At 42.1% G+C, this 21,139-nt stretch overlaps 1 protein-coding gene across 3 annotated transcripts in view; it reads right to left on the bottom strand.

The window, feature by feature from the left end:
- Positions 1-21,139, bottom strand: part of arhgap6 (Rho GTPase activating protein 6) — a 487,133-nt gene that overhangs the window by 11,446 nt on the left and 454,548 nt on the right. For all 3 annotated transcript variants that reach the window (XM_033032771.1, XM_033032772.1, XM_033032773.1), the window contains exons 7-9: positions 15,994-16,144; positions 12,396-12,544; positions 9,477-9,656 (exon numbers count right to left, since the gene is read on the bottom strand). In XM_033032771.1, the coding sequence (XP_032888662.1) occupies positions 9,477-9,656; positions 12,396-12,544; positions 15,994-16,144 (480 nt within the window). The remainder of the gene's footprint in view (positions 1-9,476; positions 9,657-12,395; positions 12,545-15,993; positions 16,145-21,139) is intronic.

Here is a 21,139-nt window from a genome sequence, read left to right as displayed (position 1 = left end):
GGGCTGTGTGGATGAGTAATCAGCTGGTTCCGCTGATACAACATTCGTTTTTTGTGAACATGACATAGTTGGGAAACCTTTCACCTTGTCAAATGGATCCATTCTATACATTCACTGGAATGGCTTAGCTCAATGCACAGCGAAGGCTACAATGCAGATCTTCAATATTACAACTGGGAGTTTGCCTTTCTCCATACTAGATCCAGTGCTCTCAGATATTTCTTGATATCAGATGAAGTTGGCCAAAGACTGGTCTCCATAATGTTGGAAATCTCAAGATGGATCATCTATCATGGCACTTGTGGTTGAACTGGATTGTTAATGTTTCAGCTTTGTCTTTTGTATTAAGTGCTGGCCACTGCCATTGTTAAGGATGGGAATGTTCTTGGATGTTTCTTCTCACCATATGGTTACAAAATCAATGGGAAAACTGTCAGCACTTCCTGTTCCTATATTGTAAAATTTACAACAGCCTTTGGCATCTACTCGGATGTGATCACACAGAAAATGGCAAACTCCTGTTGATCATGCACCAATCTGCCACAATCTGTTAATGCAATATTAGAAGCAGTCAACCCACCATTAGGTAATTATTTTCATGTGTACCATCTGAAATGTTAACTCTGTTTATCTCTCCATAGATGTTGTCTCACCTGCTGAGTATTCCCAGCGTGTATTGCTGCTGTAAAATTAGTGATTTGATTTAAAGTTTAAGTATACGACTGAGACCAATAAAACACCCATATCCATTACAATGGGTGACGTTATAGACATATATAAAACCTTGAGTGGCGGATATACAATGGATGGTCACAGTCTTTAATAAAGTCAAATTTATTTATTGGACTTTGTGCACCTCGTCATGTATTCACCAATGCCTAAATGTTGTGTAGATATTGCTCCATTCAGATAGATATTGCATTTTCTATGAAGTTCCAAAAGGAATATTGTGCATTCATTGAAATTTCCATACATTACCGTACAAGGAAGATTACTGATAAAGAAACAAAGATGGTTGGGTTCAGAGGAACTCTCGCCCAATGGCTGGGATAATCAACGTCCAACAATGACCAACATCTTCCTTTGTCCAAGAAATGATCCAACTGTTGCAGTATTTTACCAGTGCTCTTTGATGTCACTCTGAGTCAAATGTTGCCATTGATATCAAGGGTTGTCACTCTCAGCGCACCTCTAAAAAGTATCTTTTAGGTCCACATTTGGATCAAGGTTATAACGCCTTTGGGAGTCGAGTGATCCTGATGAAACCCAAATTGACCATTAATATGCAGGTCATTGTTAAGTGCTCTATGATAGGACAAATTAAGGTATCTTCCATTACTTTGTTGATGACTGTGAGTCAATTGATGCAGTAGTACTCAAGTGGATAGGACAGGATGCCCTTGGGCAATTTTTCACATTATCTGTTGCTGTAACTATACAGGAACAGCTTATCAAGAAACACAGCCGGTTCTGAAATGCCAATCTTCGGTATTATAACTGGGACGTTTTCAAGTTCCACAGAGAGTTTTTATTGTCCTTTATATCAAGTTGGCTGAAAGTTTGCATGCTTGGTGATTGTGATCTCAGGATTAGGCTGAGCTGGATCATTCAAGTTGGCAAGTCTGGTTGAAGATTAATGCAATTGTCCTTGGCACCCGCATGCTAGTTGCTACATTCATGGAGAATAGAGGTATTCTTAAAGCCTGCTCCTCCCACTTAGCCACTTCAAACTCACTGTCATTCTCAACTAGATTTGTTCAGACAGGAGAAGCTTTATTCTGATCGGGTGGCTCTCCATTTACATGTCTATATATTGCATGCTTTTCTTGAAACCATCTGGGTTGGCAGTTCTTTAAACTGTCCAAATTTATTTCTTGCTTCAATGTCAGGTTATATTCATATTGTCACCCCCAGCTCCCCAGACTCAGCGGTCCAGCCTGAAGGGTTCTCCATCCACCGTATGGACCGTACCCTGGCATCTGGGAAAGGGAGAGGAGGGGGCGTCTGCCTCATGGTCAACGCTGCGTGGTGTTCAGACGTGGCAGTCCTGTCCAACTCCTGCTCTCCACACCTCGAACATCTGGCGGTGAAGTGCCGTCCCTTCTACCTCCCGAGAGAATTCACCTCCGTTATCCTGACCGCGGTCTACATCCCACCCCAGGCAGACGTCCGTCTGGCACTGGAGGAGCTGCACGCCGTGGTCAACAAACACCAGACGTCTTACCCCGAGGCATTTACCTCCATTGCTGGGGACTTCAATAAGGCGAACCTCAAGAAATCACTCCCCAACTTCCACCAACATGTCTCCTGCTGCACCAGAGGACCTAACACCCTCGATCACTGCTACACCACCATTAAGAATGCCTATCGTTCTATCCCTCGCCCTCACTTCGGTAAGTCCGACCATACCGCGGTGCTGCTTCTTCCTGCCTACAGGCAGCAATTGAAGAGCGCACCCCCAGAAGTGAGGACAGTACAAAGCTGGTCGGGGGGGGCAGACGAACAACTCCAGGACTGTTTGGAGTCTGTAGACTGGGCAATGTTCAAGGACTCGGCAACGGACTTGAACGAATACGCCACAGTCGTTACAGACTTCATAAAGAAATGTGTGGAGGACTGCATCCCTACAAAAACCTTCCGAGTGTTTCCCAATCAGAAACCTTGGATGAACTTTGAGATCCGCACTCTCCTGAAGTCCAGACACAGGGCATTCACCTCCAATGATACAGTGGCCTACATGAAGACCAGATACGACCTTGGTAAGGCCATCAAAAAGGCCAAAAGGGACTTCTGCTCCAAACTGGAGGACGAGACAGATGTTCGGCAGCTGTGGCGGGGCCTGAATGCAATCACCTCCTACAAGGCAAAACCAGGAGGCAGCTTGAATGTCGGTGTAACATCACTCCCTGACGAGCTCAATGCGTTTTACGCACGCTTTGACAGGGAGAATACTGATGTGCCTTCCCGATCCCCCATTCGCTGTGATGGCATTTCAGTCTCAGTCACAGAGGCCGATGTCAGGAAATCCTTCAGAAGGGTGAACCCCCGAAAAGCACCTGGTCCTGATGGTATACCCGGTCGTGTTCTAAAAACCTGTGCGGACCAACTGGCGGGAGTTTTTACGGACATTTTCAACCTCTCACTTCTGAGGTCTGAGGTCCCCACCTGCTCTAAAAGGGCATCAATTATACCGGTGCCCAAGAAGAGTAAGGTGACGTACCTCAATGACTATCGACCAGTGGCACTAACGCCGGTGGTGATGAAGTGCTTTGAGAGGTTGATCATGGAGCAAATCACCTCCTATCTCGACAAAAACCTGGATCCACTGCAGTTCACGTACCGCCACAACAGATCAACGGTGGATGCGATCTCGCTGGCCCTCCACTCCGCACTGGACCACTTGGACAACAAAAACTCATATGTCAGGCTGTTATTTATTGATTACAGCTCGGCATTTAACACAATCATCCCCTCCAAACTGGTTACCATACTCGCAGAACTGGGTCTCTGCGCATCCCTCTGCAACTGGATCCTCGACTTCCTCATCCACAGACCATAGTCTGTTCGTATTGGTGGAAATGTGTCAGCCTCGATAACAATCAGCACGGGAGCACCTCAAGGCTGCGTGCTCAGCCCTCTGCTGTACTCACTCTATACCCATGACTGCGAAGCGAACCACAGTGCGAACTCCATCATCAAGTTCGCTGACGACACCAATATTGTGGGGCGTATCACTGATGGGGATGAGTCAGAATATAGAAGAGAGATCAAGCAACTGTCCATATGGTGCCAGCGCAATAACCTGGCCCTCAACACCAGCAAAACCAAGGAACTGATTGTGGTCTTTGGAAGGAGTAGGAGGGGGACCCACAGCCCCATTTATATCAACGGGTCGATGGTTGAAAGGTTCAAGAACTTCAAATTCCTGGGCGTGCACATCTCTGAAGATCTTTCCTGGTCCGAGAACACTAACGCAATTATCAAAAAAGCTCATCAGCGCCTCTACTTCCTGAGAAGATTACGGAGAGTCGGATTGTCAAGGAAGACTCTCTCTAACTTCTACAGATGCACAGTCGAGAGCATACTGACCGGTTGCATCGTGGCTTGGTTCGGCAATTTGAGCGCCCTGGAGAGGAAAAGACTACAAAAAGTAGTAAACACTGCCCAGTCCATCATCGGCTCTGACCTTCCTTCCATCGAGGGGATTTATCGCAGTTGCTGCCTCAAAAAGGCTGGCAATATCATCAAAGACCCACACCATCCTGGCCACACACTCATCTCCCTGCTACCTTCAGGTAGAAGGTACAGGAGCCTGAAGACTGCAACAACCAGGTTCAGGAATAGCTACTTCCCCACAGCCATCAGGCTATTAAACCTGGCTCGGACAAAACTCTGATTATTAATAACCACTTTCTGTTATTTGCACTTTACCAGTTTATTTATTCATGTGTGTATATATTTATATCATGGTATATGGACACATTTATCTGTTTTGTAGTAAATGCCTACTATTTTTCTGTGTGCTTAAGCAAAGCAAGAATTTCATTGTCCTATACAGGGACACATGACAATAAACTCACTTGAACTTGAACTTGATCATAGCAACTTGGATACATTTGAAATACTAATTTAGCCATTTCAGAATGCAGTTAAGGGCCTGTCCCACTAACACGACTTTTCAGCGACTGTCTTCGACCTTCAAGCTCGAGGGCACTCGAATAACCTCGAGCTGGATCGACCGTCAGCGATGAAACCGCGAGCCGGATCGACCGTCTGCACACACGGACGCACAAACACATCGCAAAGGCGGGGGTCAGGGAAAGCGGGGGAGCGCTGTCTGAAATTCACCCTTGCGATGAACAGGAAGGTGGCACAGTAACGGTAAGTCCTTAGCGCGGAGAGGGGGGGGGGGGAGAGAAGGGGAGTGAAAGGGGAAGTAGGGGGGGAGAATGGGGGGGAAGGAGTGGAGGCACTTTTAAGAAGCCAGACAACTTTTAATAAAGTTTAGCGGGCATTTAACGTTACCGGTCGGTTTACTTACCTGTTTTTTGTCTACGAGCTTTACCTTCGACTACCTTCGATTAGCTTCAATTGTCTTCGATTACCTATGATAGCATTACGACCTACTATGACCTACCTCGACTAAACCTACGAGTAAAAAAATATTGATTTTTTCCATGGCGACCTTTTTTACTCGCGGGCATTTTTCAGCATGTTGAAAAAAACGACCTAGCTGAGACCTCGAGTACGCGGGGACTACTCTCGAGCATGAAGGAGAGTTACAAAGACCTCCTAAGACTTCATGTCGACCATGCTGCGAGTATGAGTCGAGGGCAAACTCTTCTAAACTCACGAATTAGGTCATCGCAGTGGGACAGCCCCTTTAAGATTTGACCATGTAGGGTTAGCTGAAATATTAAACTGAAAATTATCAATTGGATTTTATAGAAAATATGGTTTGGAGATTGGCTCACAGAGTCACAAAGCACAAAGGCTCTTTGCCCCAATTTGTTAATGCCGACCAAGATGCCCATTTTCATGTCCAATTTGTCTGTGTTGAAGGCATATCCCTCCAAACCTTTCCAATAGATCCAGATAGATTCAAGAAAATGGAAAAGGCCAGATTATGTCCTCTGCATTTAGCCAATGCACCTAACTCAAATATTCACTTAATATTAATCCATGGTGCTAAAACTGGAAATATCAGCACAAATAAATAGTTTTGCCATTTAGGAACTACTATACCTATGGAATCTTATACCTATGGAACTTATTCTCCAATGCTGCTGAAATATTCTGGTATAAGAAAATAAGTTGAGCCAACAATTTAAAATTGTTAAGGGAATTATTAATTTAGGCAGCCCATATATATGGCAGTTACTTAGTTGGAAGACGTGCTGTGCAGTTATGGGTGCTGTTTTTCACATTAGATGGAAGCTTTGTCTACTCTGTCACGTGAGACTAATATATTCCAGGGCACCTTTCCAGGGTTCTAACCAAGGTTTATCCCTCAACCAACATCATACATGGAAAGAAAGATAGATTACCTTTGCATTACCAGATTGCCTTTTCTCAGACCATTTCTGTTTGCATATTGGCTGCTGAAAGTGCTTTATTGACTGCAAATTGGATTGGGACTTCTGAAATCATGATTTGCTCTATAGAAATGTAACTATTATTTGTACTTTTTTATTAATGGATGCATGGAATTCCCTCCTCTTTGGAATGAAGACCATGATCAGTGGAATTCTGCACAATTGGTAAGGAAGATGGGGATTAAGGCAGGTTAAGAGGATTGAACTACAGATCAACCATGGTCCACCAAAGTGGCCGGAATAGCTGCTCCCATTCCCACGTAATAAATCACTCCCACCACAAAATGGCAATGCCAGGAAGCCTTGAAGAACTTCAAAACAGGGCTTTCTTATCCATTTCACAAGTATGTTTAACACTGAAACTCTTCAGCAACAGTGTCATAGCCGAGCACACAGATTCTGCTTGCTCTTCTGTGCATGCTGCCTTTCTGGAGAAGATTGAGCTACATGATTGTCCCTAAAACTAGGTCACGCACTCCAATCAGCCTATATAGGTCGGGTGCTCTTTGCGGGTGCGAATTGTTGGCAATTGCTCATCTCTGCGCTGCACTATATTAAATTATCTCTAAAAAAAGCCAGATGTTTCTTTGCTCCGGTTCAGCACAAATGTCAAAACAATGATGTGAACCGTGGCCCCCTCGGAGCTGAGGAGATTATAAACAAAACAGAGCGGTGACTGGCTGCTCCATAGTCAGCAGAGATTCATTACAAAAAAATTATTGGGCTGTGTTCCCACAAAACATTCACCACATGAGCAAGAAGGGGTGAACATGAAGTGCGGATAAGATAAAACAAACATTAACACAACAAAAAATCTTTTTAACTGCCTGGCTTTAACACAGATGATTTTTTTCCATGGCGAACCTTTTTTACTATGGGCATTTTTCAACATGTTGAAAAATACGCCGTGGCCTAGCTGAGGCCTCGAGTATGCGGGGACTACTCGCGAGCATGAAGGAGAGTTACAAAGACCTCCTAGGACCTCGTGTCGACCATGCTGCGAGTACGAGTCGACAAGTTTTTTAAGCTGGAAGCGACAATGTGCTGAATGTACTGAAGCTAGGATCTGCCATCACAAAATTTTATTGGGGAACGGACACGATTTAAAGTCCTGCTGCCTCTGGACTGTCAGGGGCTGGAATCCTGCGCAACAGCCTCTCATTCACGTATTTATTATCTGAAGGTAAAAAATGAATGACATTAATGCATTATGAAAAGAGCTCATGGCACAATGAGTGTAAAGGCAGAATGTTCCAATTGCATTTTCTTTCCTGTGGATTAAATCTCCAAAACGGTTGTTTATTATTCATTCCTTCCAATTTTACTGAAAAAGTAAGAGGACAGTGATCCAAAATAATAATGTTGTGATATTTTGGGTTGTAGGTATAAGGGATAAGTTTGGCGTCAACCAAGAAATAGTCAATTCGTGTATAAACTTTATGAACACCTGATTAAAACGAGTATTCTCTTCCAGAAGGATTGGCAATCCTCCAAACATCTCTTATGTTTGTGTTGTTTATTTAGGTGTTTAAAGGGTCACTCGATTTTGATGTACTTTTCCTTTGAAGTGAAGATTTATCCAAGTATTGATCTAATACAAAATTTAAATCTCCCCCAATTATCAGATTATGCTGACCGGAGTCTGGAATTGTATTAAATATTTTATTAAAAAATTGGGGATTATCAAAGTTAGGAGCATAAATATTCACTATGGTCAATGGAGTTGAATACAATTCCCCTGATATTATAATGTACCTGCCTTCCTTATCAGCTATAATGGATTTATGTTTGAATGGTATACCTTTACTAATTAGAATTGCTGTTCCTCTTGCTTTGGAAGAAAACGTAGTGATATAATTGTCCGATCCACCTACCCTTCAACCTGTTGTGAGCTCCATTTTTGAGATGCGTTATCTGAAGAAATATTATATCAGTATTAATAGATTTTAAATGGACTAACATTTTACCCCTTTTAATTGGCTCATTAACACCCTAACGTTCCAACTACAAAATGTGATTCCTCCTATTTTCATCATCGTGCATTTTAAAGCTTATATGGTCTCTTTTGATTGAAATGGTCCAACACATTATTTGAAATATTTCCTTTAAATGTTGGGTGGGTGAGCCCTATCCCCATTTCCCCTATCCCCCAGAGATATCTCCAAGAAAAATGTGCATTAGTAAAGATAGATGAGATAATTAGAAAATAATTTAGAACGTGAAAAAGAAAAACAACAAAAATAACAGCATATAAGGATGCTGCTAGTGGGTACCACCCAATGGTGGTTAAGTTAATGAAAGCTTCCGTACCGACATCGCCACGGACCCCTGGCGGCCACTCTTTTTGGGAACGTGACTCGCACCGACTTGGCGGCGAGACGCGGTTGGGGTGCATTGTGTACACCCTAACCTGTGTACAGTCGACAGTCGCACCGGTAGCACAGGGAGCCCGTCCCCCCGAGACGCGCTACGACCGGAGTCGCACGCGCCCGCGGGAAGAAGGCGTGGTGGATGTCCTTTCCCTCGGCCCTGACGGGAAACGCCAAGGCTCCTGGCGGGGGGCTGTAACACTCGAGGCCGGAGCCACGAGCCATCTTCCCCACTGGCCTTCCCAGCCGACCCAGAGCCGGTCGCGGCGCACCACCAACAGAGGAAATGCGCCCGGCGGCAGTCGAGCCCGTGCACGAGGCAGTCCCATCGTGAGAGGGAGATCCGCCCTGCCCCACGCGTCCGACCTGACCGCCGGGTTGAATCCACCGGGCGGACTACCATTTAATATATATTTTGTAAAAAACAGGTCTAAGGTCCCAGAAAACACGGGTCAATGTCACTGAACCTTATCTCTTAAATCAGATATTTTTAAATTTTACCTATTAACCCAGACCGCAAATCAAGATCCTTGGCAGTAATTCAGTTAATGCCAAATCCTTCTCCCACTCATTGTTTTCGCGTTTTCCTCCCGCTGTGCAGGTGGAACTCTAGAGTTAAATTCTGGACCATCAGAATCTGCTCTGGCCAAAGGTAACAAGGGCGAGGGCAAATGTTTCTTGGCTATATCTTTTTGCAGAACAGACTTTAGAAAGATAATCACCCTCAAACATCAAACACGGCATCCTCTCTCCCCTGTCGCATGGCTAAGGAGGAAAGTTTCTACTTTTGCAAATGTTCAGCCACGCTGACTTCTCAAATGCTTTAAATCAAAGAAAACATTTTGTAGTGGCAGCAGCAACTGGGAAAAAGGAAATACTGTAAGATCATCAGAACAGAAATATAGAAATTGCCACAGTTTATAAACTGCTGTAAGCTGTGGAGGTTTGAAGACAACAATAAATGCATGACGACGATGAAATGCATATTTGATAAACAGAGTTATGCACTCACCATGAATAATATTTCATAGTTTTCAATTATCTTCTGAACGACAGTGATGATGGCAGCACTCTCCTCAGCCCGAGCTGAACTTTGGACACTGAACTCCTTGTCTGAACTCTTCTGCTTATGGAGGAGGTTGGGGCCAAAGATTGTGGCAAGATTAAGTGAAGTCATTTTGTTCCCAGTGACCTAGAAAGTAACAAAGCCAGATGGAAGCTGGAATGGCAATTATTAAACTAATCTATTAATGGATAACCTGGCAGGCCCGTGTACAATTTTACATACCTGGCAGAAATAAAACTGGTTTCTAAACTACCTGTGTCCAACAAGTACAAGTTTCTATGAATGGGCATGGGTGGGGACTTTGTTATTGGGTATTTTTAAAGCAGAGATTGATAGGTTCTTAATTACTAAAGGTGTCGAAAGTAATGGGGAGGAAGAGAATGGCGTTGAGAGGGAAAGATAGATCAGCCATGATTGAATGGCGGAGTAAACTCAATGGACCAAATTACCTAATTCTGCTCCTATGACTTATGAACTTAGGAAAGTCCATTAACCTCTTGTACGTTATGAGGGAGGTGGAGGACACAGTGACTGGGAACGTGGGGTTCATAGGGTTTGAGGGGGAAAAGGAGGAGTTTTGCAATCTAGCATAATTCTGGAATAATGAACAGCTTTGGTGTTTTGTGGCACAGTCAGAAATATTAGTGGATGGTTAAAGAGTTGTCAGCATATCCACTTGGTTCAAACAAATGGTATTTAATCAGTGAAACTTCCACCAAGATTTTATTTTCAAATGTCTGACAAATGTCATTCCCTCAGCAGTAAAATCGTGACTAAAGTTAAAAAAACAAATTGAATGGAATGTGCTTTGGGGAATCTTGTGGTCACGAAAGACACTATAGCAATGCAGGTCTTTTCTTTTCTCAAGGATGGTTTTTATTTACCCTCAGTAACACCTTCAGTATTATAATTGTTAGCCAAGTGGCAACAGAAGGCTGCACGGAAGGGGAAGATTGGCATTCTCCTCTAGGATTACCATTCATCATCTGGTCCACTGCAAGCAAAAGGAGAGTTAATTCAAGCGGGTGGTCTCTTAAAAAATCCAGCAACACTGACTACTGATTTCTCATGAGCCAAATTCAAACTCAAAGTGAGAGATCAGGGATGCAATTCCATGAATCTTATAAACTTTCTGTAAATGTAGCTGCAAACTACTCATTGTGACCACTGTCATTAGTTTTTAGAGCGATAGAATCATAAAGCACTGTAAAATTGTGCTAAGCACATTTTAAACTCCCCATATTTCTATCAACTCCACTACTGCTCACTTAGCCACAAGGGGCAATTTATAGTCACCAATTAACTACCAACTTGCCTAGCTTTGGGATGTGAGAAGAAGCTGGAGGACCCGGAGGAAACTCACATGGTCATAGGGAGAACATGCAAACTCCACACATACAGCACCAGATGTCAGGATTGAACCTGGGTTTCTGGTGAAGAGAGATAGCAGTGCTACCAACTATGCTATTGTGCTGCCCAATATAATGACTGAAATATTGAAAATTGAAAACAATTCCACTGTTCCCTGAGCTCAGCATGACTGCTACAATTTGACAGTTGGTTGAGAAATGGCAGATATGGCCCCATGTTAGGTACCAAAGTTGAAACAGCTGTAAAAAAAAATAAAGCTCTGCATTTATGTGGCACCTTTCACAACCTCAGAATGTCCATAGGCACTTTTACAACTAATGAGGAACAAATAAAACATAGACGCAAAATGCTGGAGTAACACAGTGGGTCAGGTGGCATCCCTGGAGAAAAGGAATAGGTGCCGTTTCGGGTCAAGACTCTTCTTCAAACTGAAGAAGGGTTTCGACCCGAAACGCCACCTATTCCTTTACTCCAGGGATGCCACCTGACCCACTGTGTTACTCCAGCTTTTTGTGTCAATCTTCGGCGTAAACCAGCATTTGGAGTTCCTTCCTAAACAAATAAAACAGTCAGCGCAGCAATGTAAGGAACATAATACTTTTCCGCTAACTTCACAATGCAATGTTATGAAAACAAGAATAAGATAATCAGCAGATTTTCAGTGTTCGGATCAACATCAGCCAATGTATCAGGATAACTTCTCTGCCCTTTGCTAGAGTACTATGCCCACCAGACGGTAAGCAGACTTCACTTTCTGATGTGCTGTTAAACTATCACCTCCAACAGTGCAGAAACCCCACCAAAGTGCACTGTTCACATAAATAGTATTTGAATCTTGAACTTTAACTTTGATGATCATGCTGCATAGTGGGCTATGATTGACACCAAAAATCCAATTAAAATTAGAACAAATAATTGGTGGAAAAAAGGCTCAGTTACTGAAACAGCTTCTCTTTTACTTGAAGGTAAACTTCAAATATACATATCTCGTTGAACATATTATTAATTTCTCCTCTGGGGTTAGGAAGTTTAAACGTCAAATTATTTTAAATTAGGGAGTCCTGCCAAGATTCAGTCAAGCATGTTACTACAGTAATAATGAGAATAAATCTGAACCATTTCTTGCGCCAACCTAATGGAATTAATGATTCCGCTGTCAGAGTTAACTATAACAACTGCACTGTTAGCTTAGAAATAATCACTTAAGGTCTTACTTTGACATTTTCAGAAGTTTGGATAAAACAAACTACATTTCTTTATAAATCAATCCCACAATTCAACTGGATTTGGAATCCTGGAGGACACACGCTCATTTTAGTTCCAGGCGCTGTAAACGCAAGAGGGGGCAGAAAGAAGAAGGAAGAGCAAGCGGAAGGGGAAACAAGCATCTTCAAAATGCATTTACTGGGTCATTTCAATGACAGCACTTCTACAATGCTGTCAACTCACCATACCCAATGAAACCCTGCAGCTACTATATCAATGTTATCCTACCTCCTGTCCATCTTTATCCTGGACGTCTTCAGCATGATTTGCTACCATGGCAAGAAACTCCACAAGTCTATGGAGGGTGTCACAATTACACGGAGGGAGGAGGTAAATGAGAAGTTGCAAGGCACTGAGCTGCTCATCGTGGTCCAACACTAGAAGGGGCAAAGTAAAGATGGTTCCAGCATTGAGGTCAGCATGTGTGGAACGAAACAAATCAAACAGCAGTGACTATTATTACAATTCTATTCGGTATTAAAATATGACATTATTGTAAATTACCCTGAGTGCGGGTGCAGGAGAATTAGGGGAGTTTGGACATCCTGCTCCACCTCTGAAATTGGTTCATTGATCTCAATGGAGCTAAATTTCAGAATCCAAGCAGAAATTGTAGCAGTTACTAAATAGCCAGATTAATTTCTAAGCAAAGGAGAGCATACTTAAATTTATGGGAGAAAATCCTTCAATACTGAGACAAGTTTTCATTTTAAACTTACTCAGCCAACATGTCACCCTCGGCAAAAAGTGCGGCCTTTCAGCCCTTTAATCTAATTTGCTATTCACCAAAATCATAACTGATCTTATTTTAGCCTCCTCAATTTTGTTGCTCGTCCTCATAATTCCCTCTATTCCCATTCCCTATAGATCAAAATTCTAATTTGAATACATGCAATGTCTTCCATTACAAAGATTCACACTCTTCAGAGAAGGTGTTCTTCCTCATTTCCATCTTCAGCACATTATTCTATGATTTACCCTCACTCTTGATCTCCCCATGAAGTGAAAGAGACTCTGCCTTTAATCTGTAATATTCCTTCAGAAGCTTACGTTTCTATAAAATCACATCCAATTTTTCTAAACTTCAAAAAGTATAGGTTCAATCTGTTCAAGATTCCTTATTGAGACAACTCCTTAATCCCAGGTGAACCTTCATTAAACTACCCCAAGATAAAAAAACTACATGTAATATTTAAAGTATGGATTCTTAGAGCAGCTTGAACTGGAACCTACCAGGGAGAAGGCAATTCTGGATTTAGTGTTGTGTAATGAACCGGATTTGATAATGGAACGAGGTTAAGGAGCCATTAGGAGGTAGTGACCATAATATGACGTTTTAATCCACAATTTGAGAGGGAGAAGGGTAAATCGGAGGTGTCAGTATTACAGTTGAAGGAAGGGGCTATGGAGCCATGAAGGAGGAACTGGCCAAAGTTAACTGGAAAGATACCCTAGCAGGGATGACAGTGGAACAACAATGGCAGGTATTCTGGGAATATTACAGAAGGTGCAGGATCAGTTCATACCAAAGAGGAAGAAATATTTCAATGGCAGTAAGGAGCGACCGTGGCTGACAAGGGAAGTCAGGGACAGTATAAAAATAAAAGAGAAGAAGTACAACATTGCAAAGATGAGTGGGAAGCAAGAGGATTGGGTAATGTTTAAAGCGCAACAGAATATTACTAAATAGGCAATACAGGGAGAAAAGATGAGGTGCGAAGGTAAGCTGGCCAAGAATATAAAGGAGGATAGTAAAAGCTTCTTTAGGTATGTGAAGAGGAAAAAATTATTTAAGACCAAAGTTGGACACTTGAAGACTGAAAAGGGTGAATTTATTATGGGGAACAAGGAAATGGCAGATGAGTTGAACAGGTACTTTGGATCTGTCTTCACTAAGGAAGATACATACAATCTTCTTGATTTACTAGTGGCCAGAGGATCTGGGGTGACGGAGGAACAGAAGGAAATCCACATTAGTGCAGGAAATGGTGTTGGGTAAACTGATGGGACTGAAGGCTGATAAATCCCCAGGGCCTGATGGTCTGCACCCCAGGGTACTTAAGGAAGTGGCTCTAGAAATCATGGGCGTACTGGTGATCATTTCCCCATGTTCTGTAGATTCAGGATCAGTTCCTGTGGATTGGAGGGTTGCTAGTGTTAGCCCACTTTTTAAGAAAGGCAGGAGAGAGAAAACAGGGAATTATAGACCAGTTAGCCTGACATCGGTGGTGGGAAAGATGCTGGAGTCAATCATAAAAGATGAAATAGCGGCACATTTGGATAGCACTAACAGGAGTGGTCAGAGTCAGCATGGATTGACGAAGGGGAAGTCATGCTTGACTAATCTTTTGGAAATTTTTGAGGATGTAACCAGGAAAATGGACAAGGGAGAGCCAGTGGATGTAGTGTACCTGGACTTTCAGAAAGCATTCGATAAGGTCCCACATAGGAGATTAGTGAGCAAAATTAGGGCACATGATATTGGGGGTAGAGTGCTGACATGGATAGAAAATTGTTTGGCAGACAGGAAACAAAGAGTAGGGATTAACGGGTCCCTTTCAGAATGACAGGCAGTGACTAGTGGGGTACCGCAAGGCTCGGTGCTGGTACTGCAACCATTTACAATATATATTAATGACTTAGATAAAGGGATTACAGGTAACAATAGCAAATTTACAGTTGACACAAAGCTGGGTGGCAGTGCGAACTGTGAGGAGAATGCCATGAGAATGCAGGGTGACCTGGACATGTTGGGTGATGGGCAAATGCATGGCAGATGCAGTTTAAAGTGGATAAATGTGAGGATATACACTTTGGCAAAAACAGGAAGGCAGATTATTATCTAAATGGTGTCACGTTGGGAAAAAGGGAAGTACAACGGGATATGGGCGTTTTTGTTCATCGGTCAATAAAAGTAAGCATGCAGGTGCAGCAGGCAATGAAGAAAATGAATGGCATGTTGACCTTCATAACAAGAGGGGTTGAGTATAGGAGCAAAGATGTCCTATTGCAGTTCTACAGGGCTCTAGTGCGACCACACCTGGAATATTGTGTGCAGTTTTGGTTGGAGTACTTGTCCCTGCTTCCAAGCCACAAAAGACTCCTGTTGTTCAGGATCAGTATGTCCAAATTCAATGAACCTACATCCCACTGTGTCTACTAGCCGAGTATGTACCAGAAAAACTGCCTCTGGCTCTCCCCCTCTCTCCTCTACTGACTGGACATCTAGCCTGTCTCAACCAGAGGGATATCCAAGGAGAACAGTCCCACACAGTGTAATTAAAACCACTGCTTAAAGAAAACATGAACCTTGTCAATGTCATATTAGAATATGGCTCGTTTAAAAGAATGAGAGATGATCTTCCTGCCACACACAAGTTGTGGAAGATTCAACACAGTTGATGGTAAGAGCAGCTTCCTTGTTGCATTCAACATTAGTTAATTGTCTTTGAATCGAAGGTCATAATCTCAGGACTGGAGCAACCACTTAGGACTGGGATGGGAGAAATTTATTTACTCAAAGTATCGTAGGTCTTTGGAATCTCCTACTCTTGCTGGTCAAGAATGCTCAGTAATTGATTATATTCGAGGTTGAGATCTATTGCTTTTTTAGGCACATGCAAGTGCAGAATAAGTTGTTCAGTCAGGAAACAGAGTTGATGTGGAAGTCCATGACAGTCTTGAGGAGACATGTAACCTGCTGATATGGTGATAAGGTAGCAACAGCAATGTCATTTTGTTTCTGACAGGATGAAGTTAAAAATGGATTACATTACTAGATATATTTAGCTGAATGGGTTAAGACTAATAAAGTGTATCTTCTTACAAAGTGTACTGATGAATGCTGTGTAGAGTTCTCTCGTAAGTATGGGGTCTGGTATATCCCTCAAAAACTCTTTCAGCAAGGCCCCAACATCATGAACACTGTGCTCCTCATCAAGAATAACATCAGCACCTCGATCAAACTCTTCTCGTAGCTGCAAGATGAAGAAGGAGAATCACGGTATATTTAGTCAAGTGTAACATCTGAATTAGAATTTACAAATATATAGGGAGATATATAGCAAGTTTAAATTGGCTCCAATAAGCTGTAGAAGAGCGTGCACAATGGCCTTCCAAAAACACTGTCAAAGTACAAGCCGTGAAGAGAGTCACGAGAGGATGAGTGCAAGTGCGGATGTATCTTGCTCCAATTACATGGAATATTGTGTATACATCTGGTCTCCCTTCTCTGCTTAATTCTGTACAGTAGAGACAATGCAGTAAAGGTCGACCAGAATGGTAGACAGGATGGTGGGTTTGTTTCAAAGCAATAGATTAAGTAGTGAGGGGCCATAAGAGTATGAGAGATTTTAGGAGAATGAGAATTGATATCATTGAAACACATGGTAGTTTTGCCAGAGTTTGACGGTAAACATAGGAATAATGTTTCCTTCGGCTGGGGTGTCCAGAAACAGGGTATAGTCGAAATAAAGGATCAGCCCATTCAGAACTCAGATAAGAAATATTTTCATCCAGGTGATAGTGAATCTGTGGGAGCTCTGTTACTGAATATATTCAACAAATAAATTCAAACATTTTGCTTTAAATATGAAGGCATAAAAGAACATGCAGTTGTAGAGTTTTGCATTATAAGCAGTGAATGTGTGTGTCACTTCCTGAGATTGTGCTGTTCGTTTCCGTACAATGTGATTAGAAACGCAGAGTGAAATGTAATAACGAACATTTCCAAGTCATTTTGCAGAACTCCAGAAATCCAACTGGGCACTAACTGCCGTGAATTGCACTTGTGCGTTAGAAGTTTTTTACTTGCTTCCACATTAGATGCAAAATAAGTGAGCATTGTGGGGTAAATTGGACTGATTTGTCCCCCGAAGGCTGTTGAAAGTCAACCCTGGTACAACTAGGACAACATGGCACAGTTTTGTCGACGTATAAAATAAACAATGTCATGCTGCTGCAACAGTTCTACAGTAAACGTTGAATACTTCTATCACCCTTCCATCCTGATTACACAATCCCAAGCTTCCAACTGCATTCCAGTGGCTCATTCTCCCCTCTGAGCGACATTTCCCTTGTAACCTCTGGGCCTCCAAACTACCACTTCCCAATGTGCAAACATCTCAATTATCATTCCTTAATCTTTTGAATGTGTGCAATCCAGTGCCGCAGAAGACCATCGATGTTTAATCAAGGCTGAGAGTGATAGATTTTTGGACTCTAAAATCAAAATAATTCCTTGCAACTGCAAGCTGTCTCATCTCAACAAACATAAATAGAAGATGCTAACTTGCCTCTTCAGGAAACATTCAACTAACTCACTCTACTGAATCAGGAACATTCTCTAGCTGGAATCAAGTGCAAATGGAGGAATACCAAATGTTGGTAGAAGATTACAGGATAATAAAAAGGAGAATCATACTGCAGTCCTTTTAGATACAAAAGAAATTGAAATCAGTTGAGATATGGATAGAACACTGACAAAACTGTCAAATTCCCTCCAAAAACCAACTTCATAAACACCATTCTCTATAATCAATAAATTTTATCCTTAAATCATTACACCTTGCATCAATTTACATTACAAGAACTAGAGGTCAATGAAAACCAAATAAAATATTTAAATATTAAGAGAAGCAGTTATCCCTCTTTTCATAATGGGGCTGTAAAATTTGAATAAGGCTCAAAAAGTGGAGAAATCACTGAATTCTTTCAGAGAATAAGTTCAGAGAATAATGAATGCTGTCCATTATAATGTAATGGATAGCATTCAATAGACCAATACATTAACAACCAAACCACTGGAATCTAACACCTTGTCTATTAATGAGCAGCTTAAAGAGTAAAATTAAAATTAACATATTCAATACCACGATGCATGCTAAGTACAAACTAAAATAGTGATGGAAAGGTTTTGATCGAATTTGACATGAGAAGTCAATGGTAACAATAAAATATTTGAGTTTTATTATTACCATACCCAAGGGAAAGAGAAATAAGGCATGCATGGAAGCTGGGATTGGCTGACGCATGACAATGGATGCAATTTGGACTGAAAAATATGTGAAAGAGGCTTTTATTTTGCTCCACTCTTTCCTGATCTGATGCATTTCATCTGATGCATTTCATCTGGAAAGGAAACATGGGAGTGAATTGTAAACCTATTCACTTTGTTAACTATTTGGCTTTTAATAAACAAAACACATTTAAGGTATATTAAAGTTAGAGATATTTGAAATTACTGAGGAAATAGGTGAGATAATTGCAGGAACTCTACCACTAATCTTCCTGAAATCAGCAAATACCATGAGGAATGGTCGTCATTTTTTTTTAAAAGGTAGTAAAAGTGACCCGGTGACTTATGGAAACTATTATTAAAAAATATGAGGCATATGTATTAAAATAAAATTTCAAAAGGTATCCAACAGGAGTTTGGAGAGATCTTTGCAATGATTATCACCAGCTTAGGAAATAACCTGAAGGACTGACAGTTAAATACTTGCTGAAAGGGTAAGAACTTGAGAATCAAAATCATCATATCCAAACTTTCTAATTATGCAAAAGCAATGAGAGTGATAAATTCCAATGTTGAACAGGCTAAACAATAGGATGATATGAATAGACTAGGTAGTTGAGCAGGGAATTGTCAGATTAAATACAATGCAGAGAAATTCAAAGGTTTCAAATGTCCATAAATGGATTACTACAAAAACAGAACGAAAATCATGAGCTTTGATACTAGAGATCTGAGTGGTTATAGCTAACAATAAATTGAAGTTACCACAATGATAGTTATTCAGCGGTGTACAGCATTGAAATGGGCCTTTCAGCCCACCACATCTATCCCAATCTTTTTGTCCATCCACACTAATTCCATTTGCCCACCTTAAGCCTATATTCAGCTATGCTTTGCCTATTCATGTGCCTGTCTGAATGTTTTTTAAATGAAACAATTGTATCTGATTCCGCCATCCCTGTTGGGAGTGAGTTCTAGATATCTACCATTCTCTATTTTAATTCTCAGGAACACCTGATGCTGTAGATGAGGTTGGAGGAAGTGCACACAATTGTCTATCTCAACTGCTGGGACCCTAAGATAGAGGAGAGGGAGGAGGTATAGGGGCAGGTGTTATATCCCCTGTGGGTGCAAGGGAATGTACCTGGGGAGGAGGTGGTTTGGGTAGGAATGGGTGAGTGAACTAATGAGTTGCAGAGTGTGCGGAAGACGGAAAGGGGCGAAGATGGGAATAAGTGGCTAGTGATGGGTTCACATTGGTGGTGACGAAAATGTCGGAGTATGATGTGTTGGATGCGGAAGCTGGTGGGGTAAAAGGTGAGAATGCTGTCTTTGTTTCGTCTGGGGGCCATGAACAGAACTACGTACCTTCACACCTAGCTCTCTCTATTCCCAGGGCTCTAGTGTGAAGATTTGGATTTCCTGCCCAAAATGCAACACCTCGCACATATCTGCATTTAACTTCATTAACTATTCCTCAGCCCACTCACCCAATTGATCAAGATCTTGCTGTAATTTTTGATAACCATGTTTGCTTTCTAAAATACCACTCATTTTAATGTCATCTGCAAACTTACTAATCACGCACTCTACATTCTCATCCAAATTGTTGATACAAACCATAAGCAGCAATGTGCCCTGAGGTGCACCACTAATCACAGGCTGAAAACAAATCTAAATTCCTACCCCCCGCACCAACTCCTCAGCCACACATTCATCTATCCTATCTTCCTGTTCCTACACTCACTAGCACATGGCTCCAGGAGTAATCTGGAGATCACTACCTGCAGGACCTGCTTTTTAATATTTCGCTTAACTCCCAGCATTCATATTGCAAGATCTCATCCCTTTTCCAACCTATATAATTTGTATCAATATGCATGGCTTATGGCTGCTTACCTTCCCCCTTAAGAATGTCATGCAACCATATGGAGACATTCTGGACCCTGGCATTACTGAGCTAAAACCAAGAAGAAAAAAAAGCATAACAACCACACATGAAACAGCAGACTGTACCTTTATCTACTGTCCACCTCTGCTCAGTCTTTGGTCAGACTCCAAGAGACAGGGCTAGCCTTAAGCCGATTTGACTGATTGCTCCCAATTGGGCCCCGCGCCTAAGGGGGGGCCCGCACTAATGTTCCGTATTTCGTACGGAAATATGAATTCTCTTTGTTAAATAAAGTCTTTTTTTAATTCGCCATCCGGATTTTTTTTTTTAACGAACATGTATAACCAAAGATCTTCTAGCAGAGCTCCAGTATAGGATCTCTGTGTATAACAACCGCTGCACGGCCATCAGACACAAACGATTTGTTAACTAGTACTGTTAGCACTTCTTAACAGCAAGTACTTAACACGTTGTTATACAATGTCATCAATGCATCCATCCGCATTCCTCAGTAAATTTTATTGTGTTTTGAACAAGTATTAATGACGTCGTGTTCCTTTGAATAAAATTCACGCGGCGTCATTAATACTTGTTTAAAACACAATTACATTTACTGAGGAAAGTAGATCGATGACACGTTGAGAATTTCTTTAAACTCACCATCATGAGTGAGGGCCCCGGACCGCGAGAAGGGGCTTCTTCCTGGTGTGCAGGTTAGTCATTCACCTACCGACCCACGTTGTGTCTCTCTGTGTTTTGCTCTCTCCCTCCCTCCCTCTCTCTCTCTCGCTCCCCATCTCGTCTCTCTCTAGCCCTCTCACACTGTCGCCTCGGCATTCCCGGAATCATTGACGTTTTGCGGTAGACAAAAATGCTGGAGAAACCCTGCGGGTGAGGCAGCCGCCTGGCCCGCTGAGTTCCTCCAGCACTCTGTGTTTTTTGTTTGGCTCTGAAGTTGAAGGTGGCTCAACGGGACCGGCAAGGGCTCTGGGGAGAGGGTTGCGTTTCTGGTCGAGACCCTTCTTCAGACAATCACAAGTACTCTCACCGACAAGAGTTCAGTTT

Source organism: Amblyraja radiata, chromosome 14 (genome assembly GCF_010909765.2).
Source record: "Amblyraja radiata isolate CabotCenter1 chromosome 14, sAmbRad1.1.pri, whole genome shotgun sequence".
In the NCBI taxonomy this organism is placed as follows: domain Eukaryota; kingdom Metazoa; phylum Chordata; class Chondrichthyes; order Rajiformes; family Rajidae; genus Amblyraja; species Amblyraja radiata.
Note: the sequence above shows the minus strand (reverse complement) of the source record. Positions and strands in the feature narration are given on the sequence as shown.